Source organism: Calidris pugnax, unplaced genomic scaffold (genome assembly GCF_001431845.1).
Source record: "Calidris pugnax isolate Ruff unplaced genomic scaffold, ASM143184v1 scaffold220, whole genome shotgun sequence".
Lineage (NCBI taxonomy): Eukaryota > Metazoa > Chordata > Aves > Charadriiformes > Scolopacidae > Calidris > Calidris pugnax.
In genome coordinates, this window is record NW_015090963.1 from 4,882 (window position 1) to 31,557 (window position 26,676).

General features: G+C 43.0%; 2 protein-coding genes across 11 annotated transcripts in view; one reads left to right on the forward strand and one right to left on the reverse strand.

The window, feature by feature from the left end:
• The first annotated feature begins 172 nt into the window (after positions 1–172).
• Positions 173–765, forward strand: LOC106894023 (interferon-like). The gene has a single exon (XM_014952446.1). The coding sequence runs from the start codon at positions 173–175 to the stop codon at positions 743–745; it is 573 nt and encodes a 190-aa protein (XP_014807932.1). The 3' UTR covers positions 746–765.
• Positions 766–7,410: 6,645 nt separating this feature from the next.
• The window catches only part of UBAP2 (ubiquitin associated protein 2), a 78,188-nt gene continuing 58,922 nt past the window's right edge, over positions 7,411–26,676 (reverse strand). For 7 of the 10 annotated variants that reach the window (XM_014952541.1, XM_014952542.1, XM_014952540.1 and 4 more), the window contains 12 exons: positions 25,403–25,470; positions 23,742–23,931; positions 22,326–22,539; positions 20,632–20,906; positions 19,324–19,496; positions 18,018–18,228; positions 16,792–16,831; positions 13,851–14,034; positions 11,278–11,344; positions 9,763–9,958; positions 8,400–8,491; positions 7,411–7,512 (listed from right to left, as the gene is read on the reverse strand). In XM_014952541.1, coding sequence (XP_014808027.1) covers positions 7,426–7,512; positions 8,400–8,491; positions 9,763–9,958; positions 11,278–11,344; positions 13,851–14,034; positions 16,792–16,831; positions 18,018–18,228; positions 19,324–19,496; positions 20,632–20,906; positions 22,326–22,539; positions 23,742–23,931; positions 25,403–25,470 — 1,797 coding nt within the window. In that variant the 3' untranslated portion in view covers positions 7,411–7,425. The remainder of the gene's footprint in view (positions 7,513–8,399; positions 8,492–9,762; positions 9,959–11,277; positions 11,345–13,850; positions 14,035–16,791; positions 16,832–18,017; positions 18,229–19,323; positions 19,497–20,631; positions 20,907–22,325; positions 22,540–23,741; positions 23,932–25,402; positions 25,471–26,676) is intronic. The other 3 variants (XM_014952546.1, XM_014952545.1, XM_014952539.1) reach the window with 3 other exon arrangements.

The window sequence follows — 26,676 nt, forward strand, 5'->3', positions numbered from 1 at the left end:
AGGACCACCCCACCAACCAAAAAGGGACACCCCGCAAAATGGAAACCGGAAAGCAGAAAGCAAATCCACGGCCCCCCATAAAGACGGCCACCCGACACCACCCCAAGCACAGCCACCACCAACACCCACCCACCACCACCCACCACCAGCCTCCTCACCAACACCACCCACCATGCCTGCGCCCGCAACACCCCACACCCGCCTGCCCCACGCCGCCACCACGCTCCTGCTCCTCCTGACGGCTCTCGCCACCACCCTCGCCTGCCGACACCTGCCTCTCTGCCACACCACCTTCCCCTGGGACAGCCTCACCATCCTCCGACACATGGCTCCCACACACACCTGCCAACACCACACGCCCCTCCTCCCCTTCCCCGACACCCTCCTCCACACCAACCAACCACAGCAAGCCGCTGCCATCGCCACACACATCCTCCACAACCTCCTCGCCGCCCTCAGCAGCCACAACGGCCCCCACCACTGGCACCACCACGCACGACAGCGCCTCCTCAACAACCTCCACCACCGCAGCCACCAGCTCCAACAATGCCTCACCCACAACGCCACGCTCCCCCAAGGACAAGCGCCCCGCAACGCCACCCTCACCATCAACAAGTACTTCACACGCCTCCAACGCTTCCTCCACACCCACAACCACAGCGCCTGCGCCTGGGACCACCTCCGCCTCCAAGCCCGCGCCTCTTTCCAACGCCTCCACAACCTCACCCGCACCATCTGCGCCTAGAACAACCCCCCACAACCCAACCAACAACCCTGCTCCACCACCCACCCACCCACACCCGACTCCCACCTCTCGCCTCGCCTCTCCCACGCCAACAGACAAACCACCCTCCGCCGCCCGCCACCCACCGCCTATATTGACGAAACTTCACTTATTTAGTTCATTTATTTATTTAATTTATACATCTATTTCTTTATTTATTTATTTACTGGGACAATGCCTTTCCCCTACTGATTCCCCTATTTATTCCACACACAATAAAGACCTCTTGCAAAAACCCTGCCGCTGCCTCTCCTCTCACAACCACACCAAGGGGGCTCTGGGCCGGGGGGAAGACACCTCCACTCCACACCCACTCCAAGCCCTGCTCCAAACAGGGCTCTCCACAGCCCGACACCGCTCTCCTCCTTCACACCTCACCAACCACACACCTCCCAAAACTGAGGCCACGCTTGCTGCTGCTGGCTGCACCACCACCATCTCAGCTGCCCTTGTCTCCGCAACTCTTGCCACCTCAACACCCAGCTCCACACGCACTCACCAGCAGCTCCGCAAGCCTCAGCACAAGGACAACACCCACCTCTCGCAGCAGGTCCACAGCAGGGCCACAAACACCATCACCCCCATGCAACACCTCTCCCGTGGCACAGCCTGACAGAGACATGCCCTTCCTTCCTCAGCCGGGAGAAGAGGAGAAGGCTCTGCGGACACCTTCTTGCACCTTTCAATACTTCACGGCGCTTCCAAGAACATTGCTGCTGGGGGACAGCGTTAGGGACACTTTATTTGCCAGAGTTCGGTCGATGGTTGGACATGGGATCTTGAAGGTCCCTTCCAACCTAGATGATTCTAGGACTTTTGAGTAGCGCCTGTAGCCACAGCACAAGGGGGAACGAGTTTCAACCCAGAGAGGGTACCTGCAGGCCCCATACCACGAAGCCCTCGTGACCATCAGGCTGGTGAAACAATGGCTGCTTAGAGAGGAGGGAGGTACCCCAACCCACAAATCTGTCGAGGTCAGGTCACAGGGGACTTTCAGGAGCCGCATCTGTTTGAACAGGTCTCTGATCATTGCTGGGGGGTCACACCAGATGACCTTGAAATGCACCGATACAGGGTAGGTGTGGACCTGCTGCAAAGCAGTTCTCAGGACAAGGATCTGGGACGCCTGGTACATAGGAAACTACCCATGAGCCAGCAATGTGCCCTTGTGGCCAAGAGGGCCAAGGGAATCCTGGGCTGCATCGGGAAGAGTGTGGCCAGGAGGTCAAGGGAGGGCATTCTCCCCCTCTGCTCTGCACTGGTGACGCCACAACTGAAATACTGCGTCCAGTTCTGGGCTCCCCAGTTCAAGAGGGACGGGGAACTACTGAAAAGAGTCCAGCGTAGGGCAACTATGATGATGGACGAATTGGAGCACCTCCCTTACGAGGAAAGGTTGAGAGAACTGGGGCTCTTCAGCCTCGACAAGAGAAGGCTGAGGGGAGACCTTATTCATGCTTACAAGTATCTAAAGGGTGGGTTGAAGGTGGATGGAGCCAGACTCTTTTCAGGGCTGCCCAGTGAAAGGACGAGGGGCAATGGACACCAGCTGCAACTTTAGAAGTTCCATGCAAATATGAGGAAAAACATCCCAGCGAGGTGAGGGTGACAGAGCCCTGGAAGAGGCTGCTAAGGGAGCTGCTGGAGTCCCCTTCTCTGCAGATTTCCAGCACCCGCCTGGATGCAGTCCTCAGCCACCTGCTCAAGGCAACCCTGCTCTACCAGGGGAGTTGGACTAGATGATCTCTAGAGGTCCCTTCCAACTCGAGCAATTCCATAAAACGCCCAGCCCAACCCAAACCACTCCATCAGACAATCCCTTGCATCACGCTCCCTTGGGTTACTCTTGACGCTTCAGGCACTTTTCACCTCAAACCTCCCCTTGCGCCGCTGCAAAACTCCTTCAACCACCACCTGGGCTCCCCCAACACGCCACGTTGCTCCACACATACACCTCCAACATCAGCCTACCTCCTGCCCTCACGGCCCCGAGGCACGACAAATCATCACACACCAGCCAGCACCCCAAGCACACCACCCAACAACACAACCCTGCCTGATAAGACTACAGTCCCCATCACTAAGTTTCCTAGGCCAACACGTGCAAGAAATGAATCCTTACACTTTCTTTTGTTTAGCCTCCCACGTGGAATTAATGGACCCCTTAAAGATTTTGTCCTCCATCTGCTTTACTGTAGGTATTTTTGATTCTGTATTACATATTTGTTTTTTTCTATTTTCTGTCACTACATTTAAATAATACCAATAATGCGCAGCTTTTTGCTTATCTGACCTAGACCTTCCCATGAAGAGGCTTGCCACACCAAGGGGGCTCTGGGCCGGGGGGAAGACACCTCCACTCCACACCCACTCCAAGCCCTGCTCCAAACAGGGCTCTCCACAGCCCGACACCGCTCTCCTCCTTCACACCTCACCAACCACACACCTCCCAAAACTGAGGCCACGCTTGCTGCTGCTGGCTGCACCACCATCATCTCAGCTGCCCTTGTCTCCTCAACACTTCCCACCTCAACACCCGGCTCCACACGCACTCACCAGCAGCTCCGCAAGCCTCAGCACAAGGACAACACCCACCTCTCGCAGCAGGTCCACAGCAGGGCCACAAACACCATCACCCCCATGCAACACCTCTCCCGTGGCACAGCCTGACAGAGACATGCCCTTCCTTCCTCAGCCGGGAGAAGAGGAGAAGGCTCTGCGGACACCTTCTTGCACCTTTCAATACTTCACGGCGCTTCCAAGAAAGATGCCGCTGGGGGACATAGTTTAGTGATGGGTTTTTTGCCAGAGTTAGGTCGACGGTTGGACATGGGATCTTGAAGGTCCCTTCCAACCTAGATGATTCTAGGACTTTTGAGTAGTGACTGTAGCCACAGCACAAGGGGGAACGGGTTTCAACCCAGAGAGGGTACCTGCAGGCCCCATACAACGAAGCCATCGTGACCATGAGGCTGGTGAAACAATGGCTGCTCAGAGAGGATGGAGGTACCCCAACCCACAAATCAGTCAAGGTCAGGTCACAGGGGGCTTTCAGGAGCCACATCTAGTTGAACAGGTCTCTGATCATTGCTGGGGGGTGACACCAGATGACCTTGAAAGGCATCGATATAGGGTAGGGATGGACCTGCTGCAAAGCAGTTCTCAGGACAAGGATCTGGGGCGCCTGGTACATAGGAAACTACCCATGAGCCAGCAATGTGCCCTTGTGGCCAAGAGGGCCAAGGGAATCCTGGGCTGCATCGGGAAGAGTGTGGCCAGGAGGTCAAGGGAGGGCATTCTCCCCCTCTGCTCTGCACTGGTGACGCCACAACTGAAATACTGCGTCCAGTTCTGGGCTCCCCAGTTCAAGAGGGACGGGGAACTACTGAAAAGAGTCCAGCGTAGGGCAACTATGATGATGGACGAATTGGAGCACCTCCCTTACGAGGAAAGGTTGAGAGAACTGGGGCTCTTCAGCCTCGACAAGAGAAGGCTGAGGGGAGACCTTATTCATGCTTACAAGTATCTAAAGGGTGGGTTGAAGGTGGATGGAGCCAGACTCTTTTCAGGGCTGCCCAGTGAAAGGACGAGGGGCAATGGACACCAGCTGCAACTTTAGAAGTTCCATGCAAATATGAGGAAAAACATCCCAGCGAGGTGAGGGTGACAGAGCCCTGGAAGAGGCTGCTAAGGGAGCTGCTGGAGTCCCCTTCTCTGCAGATTTCCAGCACCCGCCTGGATGCAGTCCTCAGCCACCTGCTCAAGGCAACCCTGCTCTACCAGGGGAGTTGGACTAGATGATCTCTAGAGGTCCCTTCCAACTCGAGCAATTCCATAAAACGCCCAGCCCAACCCAAACCACTCCATCAGACAATCCCTTGCATCACGCTCCCTTGGGTTACTCTTGACGCTTCAGGCACTTTTCACCTCAAACCTCCCCTTGCGCCGCTGCAAAACTCCTTCAACCACCACCTGGGCTCCCCCAACACGCCACGTTGCTCCACACATACACCTCCAACATCAGCCTACCTCCTGCCCTCACGGCCCCGAGGCACGACAAATCATCACACACCAGCCAGCACCCCAAGCACACCACCCAACAACACAACCCTGCCTGATAAGACTACAGTCCCCATCACTAAGTTTCCTAGGCCAACACGTGCAAGAAATGAATCCTTACACTTTCTTTTGTTTAGCCTCACACGTGGAATTAATGGACCCCTTAAAGATTTTGTCCTGCATGTGCTTTACTGTAGGTATTTTTGATTCTGTATTACATATTTGTTTTTTTCTATTTTCTGTCACTACATTTAAATAATACCAATAATGCGCAGCTTTTTGCTTATCTGACCTAGACCTTCCCATGAAGAGGCTTGCTGTACTCCTCCAGCCTCTGTATGCCTGGGGTACATCTACTCAGCAAAATGCACTCTAGTCGTGACAGCATTAAGGAATTCAGCCAACATATAGGAAGCAGAGACTGAAACAAGTTGAACATCACTCCAAGAAAACATTTTGTCTCCTACCAGTGTAACCGTATTTATTGATTGTGTGGCAAGGCTTTGGTAGTAAGAGGACTGGAGGTGTGGTTTCTGTGATGAGCTGCTAGAAGTTTCACCTATGGTCAACAGAGGCAATGTCAGCCGGCTCCCAGACGTATCACTGCTGGCTAAGGCTGACCACGTCAGCCACAGTGGTTGCTCCTCTATAGCAACATACCAAAGAGTGGGCTGGGGGAAAACACTGCTGCACAGCAGCAGCCAGAGAGAGAACCAACTCTGCAAACGTCAAGGTCAGTGCAGAAGGAGGGGGAGGATGTGCTCCAGGAGCCGTAGTAGAGATTTCACTGCAGCCTGTGATGAAGACCATCATGAGCCAGGCTGTCCCCCTGCTGCCCATGGAGGACCACACGCTGGAGCGGACGGATGCCGGAAGGAGTCTGGGACCCTATGTGGAGCCCATGCTGGAGCAGGCTCTTTGCAGGACCTGTGACCCCACAGAGACAGGAGCCTACACTGGAGCAGATTTTCTGCAGGATCTGTGGCCCCATGACGGACCTTCGCTGGAGCAGTCTGCTCCTGAAGGACTGCACCCCATGGAAACGACCCACAATGGAGCAGTTTGTGAACAACTGCTGCCCTCGGGAAGAACCCATGTTGGAGAAGTTTGTGGAGGACTGTCTCCCGTGGGAGGGACCCACACTGGAGCAGGGGAAAACTGTGAGGAGTCCTCCCCTGAGGAGGAAGGAGTGGCAGAGACAATGTGTGTTGAACTGACTGCAACCCCCGTTCCCTGTCCCCCTGTGCCACTTGGGGTGAGGAAGCAGAGAAAATCAGGAGTGAATTTGGGCCTAGGAAGACAGGAGAGGTGGGGAAAAGTGATTTTAAGATTTGGGTGTTTTTTTTCTCATTACCCTACTCTGATTTAGTTGGTAATACATTAATTTCCCCAAATGAGTACCTTCTACCCGTGACAGTAATTGGTGAGTGATCTTCCTGCCCTTATCTTGACCCATGACTCTTTCATTATATGTGTTTCTCTCCCCTCTCCAGCTGAGGAGGGGGAGAGATAGATTGGCTTGGTGGGCACCTGGCATCCAGCCAGAATCAACCCAACACACCGTGTCTCTTCTGGCCCCAGAACTACAAGTATTCTGTTGTTTTGCTGCTCTGCAAAGAATGCCATTTATTTCAGTCAACGATTTGTCCAAGGATCATGCCTTTATCGGGTGGCTAAAATCTTCATTACTACGCTCAACTTTATTTTTTTTAGTTCAGTACGTGCAGCTGGACAGGGTTTTGTCTGGGACATCCAGACAAAATGGATGACTTTGACTATCTGACTCTGGCTGTCCCCAGACTCCACATGCAAGACCTGGTACTGACTTGAACCTTTAATTATGGCATTCATCCAATGATACCTTCCAGATTTTCCAGATCACTGCTCATTGTTCCATTTCTGCCGCTAAGGATACACTGCATCACTTAATCCTGTGACTTTTCTCAGTTACATACTACCAAACTTTCTCTCCAAGATTTTTACCCTAGTTTTCTGAAAAGAAAAAAAAAAAAAAAAGTTCTTTACCTTACTGCAATCTAGGCTGAGGCTCTTTGTTAATCTATCTGGGAGCTCAGCCTCTCTTACACACCATTTACTTTCTGGATCCAGGTAAGGAAGAAAACTTCATGTACTCTCCCTCATTTGTTCAAATGAGTCTTCAAGAATTGCTCCCAAATATTCACTTGGCATTTGTTGCCGTGAAGCATATACAAAGATCTCCACCTCCAAAACCTGTCAGATGCACCTACAGGTTGCCAATTTGTGTACCTGCTGTTCAACCCTACCTCTTGCTATAAGAAAACATTCACTCTCAGATTTCAACTAGACTCGACAAGATGTCATTTTGTTGCCAAAAGAATTAAAATTTTCTCCACTCAAAAGCACAGAGCAGACTTGCTTCTATTTACAGAACTTGCAGATGGAGGAATGCACGATGAAACATTTGCTCTGTATCAATTTACACCACCTATAGAAATTGTTTGTGGGTATTTAAAAAAACAGAATATAGAACATAAGGACGAGCTCTTAATCACCATCAAATGAAACAATTTGTTGTGCAAATGATCAACACTGATGGTAACTTAATTAAAATTAAATAAGCCAAGCCATTTACTTACCATTGGCAGCCTGGACTGGAGCATCTGGAGATCATCATAACCATAAATCTGCTTAAAGACAGATAAAAATACATTTATTATAACACTTTTCTCTGATGCTGACCATTTTGGGGCTTTAAACAGAGTTTGACCTAGGCCCAGTCTATTTTAAAGGTGTACAGCTATGCGTTGCATTGTGCCATCATGGCTCACCGAAGCATTTTAAGGCTAGTAGAACTAAGCTTAAAATGGCTTGTCACTGACATTGTTTCTTGGTGACAGCAGTCCTCTGAGGAGAGTTTGACTGTTTCATCTTCAACACTGTTTTTCCAGATGCATCATTCATCAGCTTGTGAAAAATCTACAGGGCATTCAGTTTTGGGAGTAAGAGCAACAGCCGCCTTTCCTACAATCATTACTTCTGAGAGTAACAGGATTTAAGATTTAATGACTAGACCACAAGGCATCCTACGGCATCCCCTTGCAAGCAGTGCGATTGAGAAAGATGATTAGAATAAAGTTTCTGATTCAAAAAACAGAAAACCAAAAAAATGTTGATCCTGATCAGATGTCAACACGATATGTGCAATCTTTCAAAGTATGACAGATAGGACACACAGCACATTTCAACCATTACTACAGTAAATCTAATCCAGTAACTCAAACCTGAACGAGTCTTTACGCAAAGGGCATAAAACCTGATACCACCGAAAACCATAGCAACACACATGTTTAGCTTCAACAGCAGCCAAATTGGGTCCGTACCAACAGTTCTGCAGCTTAGTGCCAAGAGTAACCCCCCAATGAATATATTTAATACGTTCTTCAGCATTTGGAACAAGAATTCCAAGTGCAACACGTGCCAACAGAACTGCCTTGGCATAGACAGTAGCAGGTCTGGAGGGCCCATTTGTACCAAGGGTTAAGCAATCAAGGACAGGAACAATTAAATCGCTTACTGGGTAGGCAGGCAGAAGTCCTCCAGGTCCCACAATATACTGGTTATGCAACAAGGGCGGTACACCTTGGGGCAGGTTTGGGGGAGCTTTGCCTGTAGAATTAAAATACAGACACTTTAACAAGCCTTTAGAAAAGAAAAGGCTTCAGCATTGAGACAAGATAGGTCACAAGCCCTGGCGGCTGCACTGTCATAGTTTGTAAAGAGAAGAACTACGCAGAAGAATTTTGTGCTGGTTGATGAAAATGCTCAAAATAGCCTGAAGAGTTTAACTATGCCTCAAGGAAGAGGAAGCACAGGCTACTGTGAAAAGACTGAAAATAGTCTCATCAGAGAACAGTCTGATTTTGTCATTTACTTTCTCCAAGAGGATTACAAGAATCATAGAAAATTCTCCTTTCCTCAGTTGCCTCCTGAAGGCAAAATTTAGTCATTGTTCTCAACCTAAGAAAGCCAATTCTGTCCTTTCATTTTCTGCTCTGTCAACACTCTTCCTCATCACCAACAATAGACTGGAAAGCACTAAATGTTGCCAGCATACTTTTGGGGGGTGACTTAAGCAGTTGAGAATAGCAAAGAGAAGAAGATTGAAACAGTTTCGGCTGCCCCCATGAAGCAGTGCTAGGAAGCAGAGGAGTAAAAGAAAATGCACTGTGTCCAGTCATCATACATTTTATTTAAAAGGTATGGGAATAGAAAATGAGAAATCCTTCTGTAAGTAAGTTTGATCTTAATATTTAAATCATTTCCTTCCCTCCATAGGATTTCCTTTTAGTAGTTCAGGTTGATTAGAGAAGCAAGAGAGAATTTAGCATTGCTTGCTCTTCAGTGCAAGAAGCCTCCCCACCTTCTCTCTCTGTGGACCCCTTTTCTGAAGCACTATTTGCTGTGCAATGACCCAGACATCAGACACTTTCTTCCTTTCTGTAGATGTGGCAGTAAGAATCTGGCATATAACAAGGATACTGCAGTATATTTTGGTACTGCCAAATGAATTCAAGTCACAGAGAAGACTGAAATTAAAGCTAATGTGAACTCACAGCCAAGAGCTGATCACAACTTGGAATACAAACTGGGTGAATCTCCTAGTCCAAAACTCCCAGAGTCAGAACTGCCCTGGTGTCTATTTATAAAGCTCTTTAAGGGTGGAATGTGCTATATAAATGCCACATAACACCCTAACAAATTTTTCAAATACACAAAACCAGACAATTTTATTTTATACACCAGCAAATAAAGCATGTTGAAAATGCTAGTCAAGAGTGTGGATTTCTCAGCGTAGTTATGGCTGGTGAGATGCTTAACTGACAGCCCTGCTGGCTGAAGTCCTCTGTCTATCCAGGTGATCTGTTAATATTGCAAACCTGAAGACACTAAGGGAGCTGCCCGCGTGGTAGCAGCTGGTATAGACACACTGGTAACACTCAGGCCAAGGCTGTTTGTAGTGTTCATACTGCTTGCCATGCTGACAACTGAAGAGGTGGTGCTAGTGGCTGAGGTTGAAGCAGTTGAAAAGGTTGTTGAGGGCTGGAGCGAAGATGTGTTCTCAACACTAGTGTGCTAGAAAGAAGACAAAAAGAATGAGGATCACAGAGCAAATAAACCACAGTGAAAGATGCTAGGGGGAAAAAAAAGAAAAAAAAAAATCAACCCCCCAACAATCTTTTAAGTAACAGCAGCGCATGCAATAGAAAAGATATGCACTATCTATGTACCAAGCAAGCAACTAAGTTGCATGCTTGTGGTTTTTAAGCATTCAAAGAAAATCATTACATCAGAGTTCAATTCAAATTGCTATATCATCACAAAATTATACCACAGTATCTCAGGTGTCACTCCATTGCATTATTTCTTGCCATCTGCTTTTATACTCCTTTAAGCTAGCAGTTGTTATCTTATATAAAACTATATTCTTCCAAAAGACAGTATTCGTTTTTGAAATAGAGGACACTGCTACCGTTATTTCCTCAATGCACTTGTGGAATCTAAAAGATTAAAACTGCAGTGCCCACAACACAGTCAATGTGGTAACTGAAACGCAGATCAGATGCATTACAGGAACAGATGAGGATAAAGGAGTTCCTGGTTTGAATCCAGTCTAATACACTGCCTCAGCTGTAAGCTGATCACACTTGCGAAACAGTGTCATCAGCACACAGAACCCAAAACAACTCTGACAACAGAAAGGAAGGACATTTGGGTAAGTGAATTTTTAAGTTACACATTCAGCAGGGATGGCACATTACAAATCAAAATGCAGGCATAAAGAGAAGCAGTAACGTATCTGCACACCCCAGCTGGGACTGTACAGAAGTACCCCACCACAGAACAAGGCAGCGTCTCTCTGATTTTCGTCTGTGCAACCTCATCTAGAGCACTGTGTTCACTACCATTTGCTTTGTTATCTCAAATGCATTAAATACACAGGTGACAAAAATGCCACATGGTACAGTCTAAAATCATCTGTCATGACATGTATCATTCCATCACCTGCCTTTTGCCAGCTAACCTCTCCAGTGAAGACTGCTAACAGCCCACATTTTGAAGCAGTTTCAGACAGCCACCTCTAATTTTTTTTCTTTTTTTTAATACATTTGTTACAAAAAATTCTTTCTTTATTCCATCCCCCCTTGTTGGCATGAAAATTTCCTCCGGATCTGTGTGACTGGCAAGTTTCTATAATAACTATTCCCGATCTAGTACAAATCACGAGTGGTAAAGATTTTTTTCTACCACTAGAGGGCTGGTGGTCCTTCTTCCCTGAGATAAGGCTCTTGTTTCAGTTCTCAGTGTCCTGGGCCACAGCCAACTTTAAGAGTCTTGATCATCAGGTAACTGACTACATGCCAAACATCTGTTGAAATGCAAATAAGACTTACTGCATGTGATGTGCTTGATGACAACACTGAGGCTGGGGAGAGGCTGCTCTGATGATTGGAAAGGGAGCTAGAAAAAAATTGCAAGGAATTAATAACAATTTTTCCTAGAACTATTTTTAACACATGTATATGCATACACATGTATATGTGCGTATATACACACACATATATATACACACATATGTCTATATATACATATACATACACAGAGTATGTAGTAGGATATTAGTTAATAAAAAATGTACATCTCCGTCTACACATACACACACAGAGTGGAATATTAGTTAAATAAAAAAATTTTCTGTAGGGGCGTGTGTGTCTATATACACACACACACCCCTACAGGCATTTATTCCTTTAAATAATATCCTATTACTTTGTAATGAAAAAAACTGAAGTACAGAGACAACTATTACTAACAAGAAACATCTAAACTATCACTCATTTGTCTTTATCATTTTACTGTATTTTTAGAAAAACAGTAACTGCTTCAGGAATTAGGTAGCAATGACTCCAGAATACGTAAAGTCCAAAACCAGAAGATGGTTCACACAGGACATGGCTGTTTCTCATTCTTTCCCTAAGCAATTGCTGCTGCCTGCCACAGAGGACAGGTATTAATTAGGTGAGGCACTGCTTCGGTGTGACTCACAATGGTATTTCTCACATTTTAACCTGCACAACATTTAGTTCAACCAATTAGAACTGCAGGTATTTGCCCCATAACTCGGCCAAATTCCCAACACACTCTCAAAAGACAATGCTCAAAAAACCCAGCAAATGAAGTGCATCAGTGAAAGACCCCAAAATCAGCGATACTACTACAGAATCTGGCAGTTTAATCAAGGTTGGTTCATATCACTACACCCCAACAAAGGCCATTTTCTCTTTGAAAAGATGAATAAAACTATCACTTCAGTCTGCAGATAGCTTAGTTTTAGGGCATTCTGCTTTAGCACCACCTTTTTCCCCCCTAGCTGACCAGGCCTGTAAACTTTTCGCAGTGACAGCAGCAGCAACACTGACCTGTAATCCAAAGATCTTCAAATACTTTCCTGAAATGTGACTGAAAGTGTTTCTTAAACATTTACACTGACAAAAATTATACTTTACAGTCGAGATCATGAATGTAACCTACAGTACAGTATAGAATAAACAAAATGAACACAGAACAAAGGCCATGGAACAAAACAAGGCCACAAAACCTGTGTATGCTTTGGTGCTCAAAACCCCCTCCTTGTGTGAAATCAGAGAGAGATCCTAACCATAACAAGTATTTTAGTTCTCTATGGAAACAGCCAAAAGAAAATAAAGCAACTTTCATAACAAAGTTGCAGGCTAAATTACATGCCCGAATTTAAGGGCAAACACTTCTGGCAGTTCTTCACGGTGTGGGGCCAGCATAAATCTGGGCAGTTTCATAGATTAATTTTACCTTGATTCTTTAAAACTGACACCCCGTGTGCAGGAATGACAATGAGACCACTTTGGGTAGCAAGGAAATAAAAAGCTCAGTCCAACATACAGTTTTAAACTACTTCCTTGCTCGCTCTCCCCAGCTTTTCTAACAAGCCTAGATTCACCATCTGACCTATAGTAGAGATGCAGACAAGAGCTGCCAGCACAACCAAGTCAGACACGTTTGGAATTCTGGCATCATCTTTTCATGGCACTTGGTATCTGCCCAACAGCAGCAACTCTCCAACTAGAATTTCCAACAAAGTACGCAGCTTTTCAACAAACCAGTGTGGGGAGATGATGTTTCTAATGTGAATGAAATAATTCTTGTTATTCAACATATTTAACATTTTATTCAACAGAAAACACTAGTGTATTAAAGGAGAACAAACCATGTCCTAGCTGTGAATCAGGAAAAAAAAAAACCTGTTTCTTACAGTAACAAATACAATATAAAGGTTAGTATTAAAAATATAATTAAACCAGTACAGCCTGAGGACATCACCTGCCTGAGGACAAAGCTCAAGTAAGAGGCACTGAAAAAAATCAGGCAGATAGTGCAAATGAGTTATGCTGTGCTGAATGCACTTCCAGAAACACCAATCTAGTATCTCAAAGTGTCTTAAGGAAATTTCTTAGAAAAAGAAAAAACACACATTTTCCCCATGGAATTATTTCTGGTTTTTAATTTTAAGAAACACAAATATAAATGAAACTAGAGTACTTCAAAATTAGCCATGAAGCAACTATTAAGGAATAATTTCTAACACATGACACTAAATCAACAGCAGACACTGTGGACAAAGTAGGAAAAGCAAACCAGAGCAATCAATTTTGCTGGCTGGCATGATTGAAGCATAAAGACCCTTGAAAGGCAAAGTTGTTTATATACCACAAAAACTTGAGGGTAGCAGCTGCTCTGCAATTAAGAAGCAGCCCAGAGCTTATACTTTGCAGCTAGAAACATCCTGTTCTCTATCGAATCTCTCTCTAAATTCCAGTTAATGTCAGAAAAGGGGGCCCTGGTGTCTGACAGCCCCCATACACAGTCCCCCTCATGTTTGCCCTTTACCCAAAATGGAAGCCTTTTCAGTTTATCACAAGTCCTACTGTACCTGCTTAACTGGGAAAGTGAGCTGCTGGCCAAATCACTGGACTGAGGCAAGTTGGGCAACGTTGCTGCATGCTGCGATGCTGAAGGCAGAAGCGAAGCAGTGGTGGACACCACGCTAGGCAGAGGCCCAGCAGAAGGTAGTGAGGGAGAAGGCTCTGTCTTAGGCGCTGGAACTGATGAAGTAGCTGCAACAAGTTAAAAAAGAGACATTCAAGTAACAACTCCAGTTTACCTGACATCCCAGCCTGGATTCAGGAACACAAAGATATTCTCCCCTTGGCTTATAAAATCCTGAACACTAAGAACCAGTAACAGTATCAAGCAATCTGGGTGTTGAGGAAAATTCAAACAGCAACAGAACTATCATTTTTTTCCCTTTAAGCTCTCCATCTACAATAGATTTATAATTTTCACTGCTACACATGCATGCAGTTCACCTCCCACTATCTGGATTACTAGTTTTTGCTCACAAATCAATCTTCATTTTAGAACTCCTCACATTTGGTTCCGCAAACATCTGTGCACTTTTCAAGGCACAAATCTGCATTTACCTACAGCTCTGCTTCTTCATTCAAACGTACACAGCACCTTTGATGAATGAGACTTACATCACTGGAGGAAAAGGGCACATAAAACTTAAAAGTTTGGAGTACTAAGTCAAATGTGTAATGCAGTAGAATAAAAGAAGCTACAATAAAAGGCTAAAACTGAGCACAGCATTAAGCATTTTCAATGGCTAAAGAGCTGCCAAATATTGACTGACTTTATTTGTCCTAGATAACAAGAAGTGTTTAGTATTAACATTACTTTTTAGTAATTTAATTAAGTTAATGTTAATTTAGCAATTAACATTACTTTTCAGGCTACACAAAGAAAAACTCGTTTACCACAAGTGTGCCTTTGCAAAGGATCACCACACTGTAACAAGAAACTGAACAACTCTACTGCCAAACGTAATCCCCAGCTGTTTCTACACTTATCTTTTGTCCTGCCAAGATAATATCAAGAATTAGAGGCACTCACCCACCAATAAAACCCAGAAAGAGAGCTGAGCCCTGCCTTCTGCTGGGCCATGCTTCCATACCACACCAGAGACCACTACCCAGCAGATCATCACTAACTTGCAACGCGTGCAAAGACAGTTTTAGAATGGTCACCAAAAGTCAGATATATGCTTGGAAGTCAGTTACGCATCACAGTTTGTTCCCGTTACTGGTTTGGTCTCCTCACTAAATGACCCACGTCAGGTCGCTAAACAGGGTGCCATGCAAACAGAAATCAAGAGGCCTTGGCAGTAAGTAAGAGAATGACTGACAACAGAGAGGGAAATTCAAGTGACAGACAGAAACATTGTTACGAAGGTGGCAACTGTACCACCCGATACCTCCTGACAAGACACATACAGAAATAAGTAAATAACTTTTACAACTCCTAATGCATTTAGTGGAGGATTCCCTTCTTGAAGTGAAAGTAGATGTCCTCAGTACGAGAGACAGAATCACCACCTTCATTGGGATGGCTTACAAGATGCCTGAACACAGTGTGCAAGACAAAGAAAACCAGGAGACGAGTAGAATGGTCAGAACTGTAACACACCAGTCACGCTTCGAACTCAGGATTTTGGAAGCACGAGAACTGGATGTTAAAGGACAACAACAGCAAAAGACAAGATGAACAACTAATACTATCATCAGCACAAACAGAAGGGAAAAGGCCAGTACTTTCAAAAGTTAAGGGAGAATTTAAAAATAGTTTGGATCTTGAAAAAGATACATGGAAGAAGGCTGACTCCAGGTTATGTGCTTGAGACACAGAAAAACACCAGAAGCGTTCTCAAAACTGCCATAGAAAAGGGGACTAATAAAGCCTCTATAGAATAATTACAAAAATACTAGGAATTCTCAGATCTTTGTTTTCCACAGCAAAAAAGACAAGTCCTGTACTGAATTTCATAAACTGTTTATTAATTTTGTACACAAGAGTAAGAATTTTTTCCACTTGAAAAATTGTCACTATATATAACAGTCTTTTAAGTAGTAACTCTTTGGGCATATACAACTCCTCCTGTGCATTTAAACTGAACTCGGCGCTAGCAAAACACTGCTTACAGGTCTGAATACTCAACTTCTTTCTACTCAGAAGTGTTAAAAAAAAAAAAAAAAAAAAAAAAAAAAAGGCTGTCCCACTAATGATCTACCTGAAGAGATGTTTAAGAGAAGGACAGATCTAAATTTGAAGTGTTGGAATTCAAAAATAAATGTTAATTCACACTGCTGCCCTTGAAAACATTCACAGAGCAGCACATAAAGTTCAGAAGAGCGAATACTATACTTGAATTACGTCAGCTCCAGGAAGAGAGCTTTAGGGGTGCTGGGAGTAAAACACCACATTAGAAACAGGCTGTCAGTAACGCCAGCACTGGAGCCAGTACTGTGCTGATGTCCTTGCCCAGCAGAGGCAGTGTGTCAGTCGCCCTGATTCCCCACGGGCTTGAAGCAGGGCAAGGACCACTACACCCAGTGAGAGAGAGGGGCATTCAAAGAATGGGACTTCCTTTTATTACAGCTAAATGGTACTCGCAGCTTCCCAACTGAGAACTGGAAGAATTGCTATGAAATTTCTTTTTTTTTTTTTTACTTTTACATTCTATTTTACGTTAAATAATATTTGCAGGTAAGTTCAAAAGGAAAAGCAGCAGCAAAGCACCTTCTCTAATTCTAAGACTGCTTAGGTTTGTAGATTTAATAGGGCTGGTTTCATACTCCAGTTTTAGTCAACAAGCAAGCAGTGTATCCTATGCAAGTATAAAATAAACTCAAATGCATCAGTGAAAAATTAGTCAGAACAATATAAAACCTTAAACCAGATATCACTGCTACAGTTGTGCAAGAAGCAAGGAAAAATCAAAAAATCCTGTGCACAACTAAGCTTTGTAAACTTACTGTCAAGAGTTGCCTGTGTTCTAACACCACTGTGCCCGTTCTGTAAACAAAGGAGAAATGAATGAATACGTCATCTTAGAGGTATATTAAATTTTCAGACTGAATCACACACTGAACATGCTTCATGCAAAATTCTATATTAATTCTAAATTGAAAGACAAAAAAGGCAGAAAATTAACTTTTTACTGCCTTTAACAAAACTACTTAATAGTTGTCTCAAGTGCAAGGTGTCCTGAACATAAAGAATCCCATACACTGCCCATACTACACCCATCAGCAGGAGACCTTCCCATGTACTGCATATAACATAAACTTCAGGTTCACACCGATATGAAAGAAAGAATTGCATTAACATATAGGAAATGGTTGTGCTTTTGATCTAATGCAACTCACAATTTTAACTATCCAAGTTACACAGAGACGACATTTTTTTTCCATTGAAAGATAAGACTTGAGAAGCACCAGTTGTTTTTTGGATAACGCTGGAGTACAGAAGTGGATAGTCTATGCTTGATCCTCACCAGTACATACGAGCTAGTGCAGAAGACAAGTGTGACTGAGCCATTGCATAACAAAGGCCAGAAGTAAATAAACTTACAATCTCTCACAAGTTCCTTAAGCATTTAATAAATTAAGTTCTCTTAAAACAAACCTACATTCCATAAGCAAAGAGAGTAGGTGCTGTTGAATCTCCGAAGAGATCCTTTCTGTCCTAGATTAGACCTCTCCCTATGCTTTTTAAAATAAAACATGAAACTAATTGGTGTTTAAAACCAAAAAAAGAGTAATGCTGGAGGGCCCACAAAAAGTTTGGGATCCATTTGCTAGGTGCACGTAATTTTAATAAATAATATATCTTTGGATAAAAACAATCAAGTTATGTTAAAATACCATGACTAATATTTACATAGAGAGACAGTATCTTTTTTAAAAGCTAAGCTTCAGGGAAGGAAACTCAAGTAGAATGTTAAGTGTTACTAAGAAAAGGTAAACAGCAATTTAAGATGTCAGAACCCATAAATTCAGAGGCTCTTATATCCCAAACACAGTATTGCCAAAAACATCTACACAATAGGAAAAGTAAAAACGAGTAATAGGGTGGGCTTGGGAAAAAAAAAAATACCATTTGGCTTGGTTAAAAGTATTAACATAGCAGGGTAATACAAGTCTAACATGGATAAGAATATTTCACCTTTTTCAAGTTCTTATTTCTGAAATGCACTCACCGTAACTGCAACAGGGATTGATTCAGACGAAGCCATGGAACTTTGGTACGCTATCCTACTATGCACAGAAGTCTGGTCATAGGAGGAAGTTGTTGTTACTGGGCTAGTGCTCTGGGATGAGCAAGACAGGCTGGAAGAGGTGATGGCAGAAGTTGTGTAGGTGGACTCCTGTACTGTATTGGATATTGGCAAAGAGGTATTCAAAGGATCACTGGAAAAAGTAAAAATTATTTATCATCTTGGTAAACGATATCTCAAACACCTTCATGAAAACAATAGCACCTATACAGTTATCTAGAACCTACCTTAAACATGCAGTCAAACTTACATTATTTATACGAAAAATTTTAACACACAAAAAAAATATATATAATTTTGCTTTGGTCCCCAGTAATCACTGCTGCAAAATCACCAGCTGCAGTTAAGCAGCATTCACCTTCCTCCTGCCGACCCAACCAAAACACAAGCACTTTTCAGTCATGTTATTTCCACCTTTTCAAAGGATAAACTGATGGTCATAATCTCTCAATTTTAAACAACCAGATCCATAAAGCCTCGTATATGATGAGAGACACCCAGTCTCTTTTTACAATAGAATTCTAACATTACAGTTGCAGTCTAACAGAATGAACTACGCAAAGAGAAAAAGATACTTTAAAATGTACAGGAGTGTTTTACTTCCTAAACAGTTTATATCATTTATAGAACTAGAAATTAATGTGAAAGTTCATTGTTTCTGAATTAACTTCAGGAAGTTTTTTACCAAAGCCAATTTTTGAATGAATAAGAAAGAAATAAATGGGTTACTGGTAAGTTGGCATTTATCGTTGGCTATTTTAGCATTTCAATAAGAGCTTCTGCACACTGAAAGCCTGGCTTTTTTTCTCATCCCACAGGAGCATCAGATGTGTAATCTGGTGCCAATCTACTGACACACATATATGGTATTAAGGTCATCTCTCCTGGATCAAAAGCAGAAAAGTTTGGGTTCTGAGAGAAAAACCCCCAAACAAACTTGAAAATCGAGACAATTAAACACGAAAAAGCAATTCTATACAGGGTAGCTTATTGTAAGGTTAGTTACATTCATGTCATCTACAGCTTCACGTCAACCCACCCATGGAGATTTGGTTGCCATTAGAAAAGAAATTTCTCCTTTAAGATGCCACCCACAGAAAACACTTAGCGTTACAAGTCATCATATTTTCCTCTCCCATTACATGGTTACTGAGCCTTGATGTTTTTGGCACAAACTTGACCCCCTAAAGAAGACATGTAAGAATGCACAAGGGGAGCTCACACGTACTTTACAGATTTTGAGTACAAGCTATTGTTGGTCGCCTGGCTGGTATTCTCACTGCTTGAAGCTGATCCAAACTCTGGGAGTGCAGGCTCTGATCCAAACTCCAGAGCTCCAAACTGAACATTTAACCCTGTCACATCCGCTGATCCAGGCATCTCCACTGCAGAGGCAGGAATCTTAAAGGAGGAAAAAAAGCCATAATTCCTTTGCAGGCTGTATCTGTATTAAAGATATCAGTAACTGAGACCCTCCCCTCAACTACAGGCTTCTTCAGTTACTGCCTCAGCCTTCACTGCTAACTAGATCTGCTGTAACTCTGCCGTTTACATCACACAAATTAACTACATTCTTGTAAATTGAAATTAATTGATTCTGTGCCCCAATCTCGAGCTGGAAGAGTAAGCCATATTATTCTACAATACCAATGTGTCAGCTGTGTCCAACCCCCTTCTGCCAACATTCATCTTGTGGCTAAGTCAATCCAAAACACTCAACAACAGTCATTTTCCACATAGAGCAATCAGATACGTGCTTGGAAAAGAAAACATCACTGTATTTCGGACCTAAAACCCATCCATCTTAGAATTTACTGCTTTATAAACAAGAAATATACCACCGTCTTTGCTCTCCTTCTCCCTACCAACTTATATATAGATTGAATAGAATCATAGAATCATTTAGGTTGGAAAAGATTGTTAAGAACATTGAGTCCAACCATAAACCTAACGCTGCCAAGTCCATCACTAAACCATGTCCCTAAGTGTCACATCTACACATCTTTTAAATACCCCCAGGGATGGTGACTTGACCATTTCCCTGGGCAGCCTGTTCCAATGCTTGACAACCCTTTTGGTGAAGACGTTTTTTCTAATATCCAGTCTAAACATCCCCTCGCATGGCGTGAGCCCACTTCCTTCCTCTTGTCCTATCACTTGTTACTTGGGAGATGAGCCCCAACCCTGCCCCTTGCTACACCCTCCATTCAGGTAATTGTAGAGAGTGATAAGGTCTCCCCCTCAGCCTCTTTTTTTCCAGGCCAAACACCCCCAGTTCCCTCAGCTGCTCCTCCTAAGACTTGTGCTCCAGACCCCTCACCAGCTTTGTTACCCTTCTCTGGACACGCTCCAGCACCTCAATGTTTTTCCTGTAGTGAGGGGCCCAAAACTGAACACAGGACTCAAGGTGAGGCCTCACCAGTGCCGAGTACAGGGAGACGGTCACCTCCCTACACCTACTCACCCCGCTGTTCCTGATACAAGCTTTTGTATGTTTTTACATTTACTAAGGTCAAGCCACCACTCAATTACCCACCTTGGATGCTGGAGCTATCCTCCGCTTTGGTGGTTTTATCTGTTTCTGCTGGGTTTGATGGGCAGTCACTGTCTGGTTATCCATAGATAGAGTGGGGAGCTGTAACATTTTGCTGACAGCTGTAGAGGAGTCTACAGGCGACGGCTCACGGAGTTTCACCTGGGAGGAGAAGGACTCCAGCCCAGGAGGAGGAACAGGGACTGTTTGCGTTTGCTGTTGCTGTCGCTGGGTCAGCTGGCTCAGAACTGGGGATGGTTCAGGCTGGGATTTAAAGTCTGATCAGTGTGGGGGAAAAAACAAATATTGAAATTAAAACATTAAACTCTGGTCTTTACATTTCTACTCTTTATGAAAGAATCTGGGTGAGCTGACATACTCAACAGCTATGATTTTATAGCATGCGCAAGTCTCTCTCAACCTTCACATGAGTTTAACATTGAACATCACCGCAATAGTAAGACCAACAATTTGTATTCTCTAAACAGCTGTGAGCAAGAATTATTTAGCTTTCTTCAAAAATATGACAACAAGCCTATCCATACAGTCACATAATATTATCACACATTAGTCCTCAAAAACTCTTATGGATTATTTTAATCAAAGATTGCAAGTTTCACTGCAATTAACTGTGCTGATCAATTGTGATTACTTCCAAGGTGTCTGGAGCTGCTACTCAGAGCTATTATAGTTAGGACTTTCTTCCCCTACAAAGGAGAAGATTTTCAACGCAAATAGGAAGTCATTGACCATCTCAATCTGGCCAAGAGACACTGGACACTGACAGTTTCTTCCAAGACTTCCCCCGTCATATTTCTCAGATGCTGAAAGCCATGCAGCGTCTCAGAGCACTGGTCAACAACCATAAGAGATCCCCAGCATTTGCAATGTGAAGGTTTTTTTATTCATTTGGTAAAGAGCATTAGAAAGCAACTTAAAAGGTACATAAACATTTTTTTCAGAATTGCTGCATGAAAAAGATTATAACCGGTACCAAATAGGCTGCTTATCTATCTGGAAACATATACACATACACATTAGATATATACAAGAGCTATCACTCTTCAGAGTGAGAATATAGCTAGGAACTACACTGCAAAAAACAAGTTTGTGTAAGTTTTGCTGTTTCTACTAATTCTGCTCAATTAAATGAAAAATACATACAATTATGAATAGACAAAATGGGTAACCTACATCATTCTCAGCAGAATAGGGAAAGAAAACCGAGATGTGAAGAAATTATATAGTACTAGTTCAAAATTCATGTAATAGCCAGAATATAAAAACTCAGGGAAAAAAGGACAAGATATGGTACAAACGTTTACTCAGCTAGATGCAGTATGGGCACAATGAAAATAAGTATTTTCCAGGAGCTGTTGAGAAATAAAGTCACATCAAAGTTCCACATAAATATTCACACCCATTAAATCAAAGATGAAGGCTCAACAACTTCTAAATATGCAATGACAATTATGGATAGGCTTAAGCCTCTCAAAACTTTGTTTATGACATACTCATAATGTCTATTACCTGCAAGGAAGTGGAACTCTTACAATGTTGTAACCAAATGTATTGTTAAAATCACATTTTTTTCAAAAAGTCTTTCATTAAGGTAATTTTAAACTGTCACTGACATTAAGAAATTTTAGTGTCTAAATGAGACAGAAAGAGAGAGAAAGCTATGTCAAAGTACTTACCAAACTGACTTAGGACTGAGGACTGAGTAATGGGCGGTTTCAGATCCCAGGATGACGTTGTAGTCGCAGTAGTGGCGGTAGAGCTACTGTTGTTTTGTTGAGAGGTAAACTGACCCAATCCTGGAGATTTCAACTGGTCTAAGATTTGGGATCCAGTAGAGTTGGCCAATTTAGAGGATCCGAGTTCTCCAAAGCCAGAACAAAGAACTGCAGACTACCAAAGACAAAAAAAAGAGAAGGGAAGGAGTGGAGTTCAGTATTTAATAAATAATTTGAATATAGCCTTGGGGTCAGTGCCTGCAGCTGCTATTTGGCAGCAACTAAAACCTCTTCAGCCCTAGATTACTAACAAATGACCAATAAAAAAATTCAGCAGTTGTAGCACATGGCCAGATCCGCTCTGATTGTCACCGATCCAACCTCCAACACTGTGATCACAACAAGAAAGACATTGAGGTGCTGGAGCGGGTCCAGAGAAGGGCAACGAAGCTGGTGAGAGGTCTGGAGCACAAGTCTTACGAGGAGCAGCTGAGGGAACTGGGGGTGTTTGGCCTGGAAAAAAGGAGGCTGAGGGGGAGACCTTATCACTCTCTACAATTACCTGAAAGGAGGGTGTAGCAAGGGGCAGGGTTGGGGCTCATCCCCCAAGTAACAAGTGATAGGACAAGAGGAAGTGGCCTCAAGTTGTGCGACGGGATGTTTAGACTGGATATTAAGAAAAATGTCTTCACCAAAAGGGTTGTCAAGCATTGGAACAGGCTGCCCAGGGAAATGGCTGAGTCACCATTCCCGGAGGTATTTAAAAGACAAATAGACATAGTGCTGAGCGACGTGGTTCAGTAGTAACCTGGGCAGTGTTAGGCTGATGGTTGGACTTAATGATCTTAACGGTGCCTTCCAACCTTGATGATTCTATGAATACTGATTTACTTAAATCCATGCATCTCAAAATAGCACATATTTGCTAATAGTTGAACTAATTTTTCAGAGAATAAATTTAAGACCCCAATTTCAAGTCCTCACAATGGACTCAGAAACAGTCAGGTTTCCATAAAAAGCAGTCAGATACGTGTTTGGAAATAACACTTCATAGTTTTCTGGCATAGAACTCTTCACTATAAACAAATTACTTCATGCTAAATCAGCATGCAGTGAATGCATCTGCTCTCTACTCAAAAATTAATAGAAGTATTTACTTTATGTAAACCAAGAAACAACTACTCAGCAAAAGCAGAAAAAAGTAATCTTTTTTTGTGTGTGGGGGTGAATGGATGGAATAGAATCCTTAATTCCATTCCTTCAACATTTACAACCTGAACGTTACAAATACTGAAACATCTCATGAAATGACCAGTTCTGGAAAAGTTGTTTAAGCTGAAATATGAAGAATATTTAGAAAGCATAAGATAATTTTACCAGGCTTTGAGGAGAATAAGAATTTACAGCACTGGAGCTGCCAGTTCCTGATGCCATCTGGGTGCTGTGCTGAGAATTTGTGAAGACTAGGGCTTGGCCAAAGGTTTGCTGCTGGGGAGCTTCAAATGAGTTGCCTTCTGTCTCTGGGGCAGAAGTCACAGGCTTTTGAAGCAGCGTTACCAGATCAATGCTGTAAGAAAAAGCAAAGTTTGGCTGGAATAAACATGCTGATTAGGCTGTGCTGAAACTGAAGAATACACTAACAATACTAAAGCTGTTGTACTGGCAACAGAATTATTATTGATTAATAATCTTTTCCAATACTGTTTGTCTGACATACAAAAAGAGGCAGAACAAAAGTTTTTGCCAGAAAATAATATTCTGCTATCTGAACCTTCTACTACAGCTGGAATATAAATTATCTTTGCACTCTTTTCAAGCATTGTCAAATTTATAACATCATGCATCACATGAATTTTCTTATATTTTGCACTGCTTACTAACCCCCACCACACATATAGCATGGTTTACTAGCCCCTACCACATGTCTAGCACAGGTTTATCCCAGGAAAAGCAAAGCATTCAGACAATAAAGGAAATATACTCCAAAAATTCTGACTAAAGTTTATCCTAAATATACTGCAGGCTTGGGCTGAAGAGCTGCTTTCAGCACTTTCACTCGCATAGATTTCTTAATGCCCAAATCTCTTATGGCAAGTATAATGAAACAAAAAAACAAGCACACACTAAAAAAAAGCAGCCCCACACACCAGAATTTGGGTTGATTAACTGAAATAACATAATTTCAGGGACATCCACTAGAAGAATACAATGAACATGTGAGCATATCACCTTTAAGAAGGAAAGAAATATAAATTGTAGACCAACTGACACAATGCTTCCTCCAGATAATATCCCCCATTATAAGAAAAATTTTGCTGCAGTCCAGAGTACAGCTACATCAAGATGTTTGCGACCAGTAGGTCATCTAGTTTTCAGATCTCATGCTATCCAACTACCTAAGTCTTCATCACCCAAATTTAACCTTCTCTCCTAAGACCTAAGGCTAATACAGTCAAGTGATTCGACAACAGCATTGGCCAGGCATTTGGTGAAGACAGAGGCAAGCAAAGGAAGGCAGCAACTGCCATATTTTTGGTTCTGTACCTGAACTCTGTATCATCAGTTAAGGCAAGTAATTGTGATGCTTACCAGGAAAATTCACCTTCTTACCAATGCAAACTTTTCTGTTAGCATATTTGTCAAAGCACTATGTTCTGAACATTTTCTGTGTCTACAGGGGCAGGCTTTCTATTTTCTGGACAACAAAGCCAGAGCTTCCTTTTCAACAGTAGAAAACTTTTCTTCCCAGCTATTTTTGTTCCTGCCTGTATGCAGACTTTGTGCAGAAAACAGGGTCTTCTCAGTATCATGTTTGTGGATTTGGCTGGTTTGACTCCACTTCTGTAGTCAATAATAAGTAACACAGGAATCCACAAAACCAATGATTTGCAAAGACTTTGCAATTTTGAAATTAGCTTGACCATTCTCTGACCAGGATCACCTTGTATTTTATTCAAAATTTTGTATGTGCAAGCTAACACTGCTTCACCAAGCAGAAGGTTTTTAAGATATAGGGAAAACACGGAATAAGAGTTTACCTTTGCCCAGGAGTCACATGGTTCTCAGCTGGAACAGAGGAAGCAGTGAAGACTTTTGTTTCAGAAAGCTGAAAAAAAAATAAGAAGGGCGAGGAGAGTTATTTTAATTGTACACACACTGACACTTCATTGCTGTGACATCTGCAAAATTCCACCTTGCTCATGCACTTTCAAGATAAAAGTCCAACTACCACTACAACCAGCTCTGCTTAAAATGACAAAAACATACAGTCAAACGTCAGCAGAGTCTTCTCTGTAGAATCAAGTACCAATTTAATTAAAAGCATTAGGAAATCTGATCTAATGAACACACACAATGGTATACTAATGTAACTACATCAGTTTGAGCAACAGTTTAACTGAAAAATATACCTGTAGAAAGTAATTAACATGGTGGTTGGTATATCATCCGTGTAAAGATACCTTGTGCAGATGTAATTTTTGGACCCTATAGAGCAGCTCTGACAAACCTTGTTGCAGAAGCCTAATTCCCTTGCACCCTTCTCATTCTCACTCATTTCATGTATCCTAGCATTTTAGTGTTTTACATTTCAGCTCACACCACCAGCAGAGGCAGTTTTGCACTCAGGTACATACAGCAAACAAGCATTTGTGATAACTTCTTGGCATTTCTGCTAATGGTGGCATAACATCTTAAACCCATTGCTCTGCAAGCACAAGTTCAAAAACAATAATAAAGGGAGAACCAGGTAACTGCTTATGCTAGTATAACCAGTCAGACCATCCACAGCAGAAAACTGTACTGCTTTCACCATGCTGTTACAATAATGATAGATACCTGCACAGGGAAGGGGAGCTGGCTGCTTGGGGTTCTGGGGGAAATGGGGGTGATTCTGTTTTGGGGCCAGGGGTGTGTGTGTATGTGGTTGTTTACTGGTTTGTTTGGGAAGATTTTTAAATTAGCTTTTATTTTTTAGAAAATAGTAAACAGCTACAACTTCTTAGACTAATTAATTTTTACTGAGAGGAGTCCTTGCAAACCAGAATAGGTCTTAAACCAGGACATGTTAGGTTTAACAAGATAAAGATCTGTACAGCTAATGGTTACATTTTAAATTAAATTTGCACAACATCACCCTTAACTACTTTGGTGTAGCTTTGTATTTAGACTAAAGAATAACTGATCTATTCAAACATGCAAATACAATCCCTTTAGAATGTGACATTTGAATACTGACCTTCCAAGAAATTATGCATATTTAATTGCATACATTGTTAGCAGCCCAGTTTAAAGGACATCATGGACAAGAGCC

What these genes read in the sequence shown, in the direction of transcription:
- LOC106894023 (XM_014952446.1), top strand. Translation starts at nt 173, where the DNA reads ATGCCTGCGCCCGCAACACCCCACACCCGCCTGCCCCACGCCGCCACC.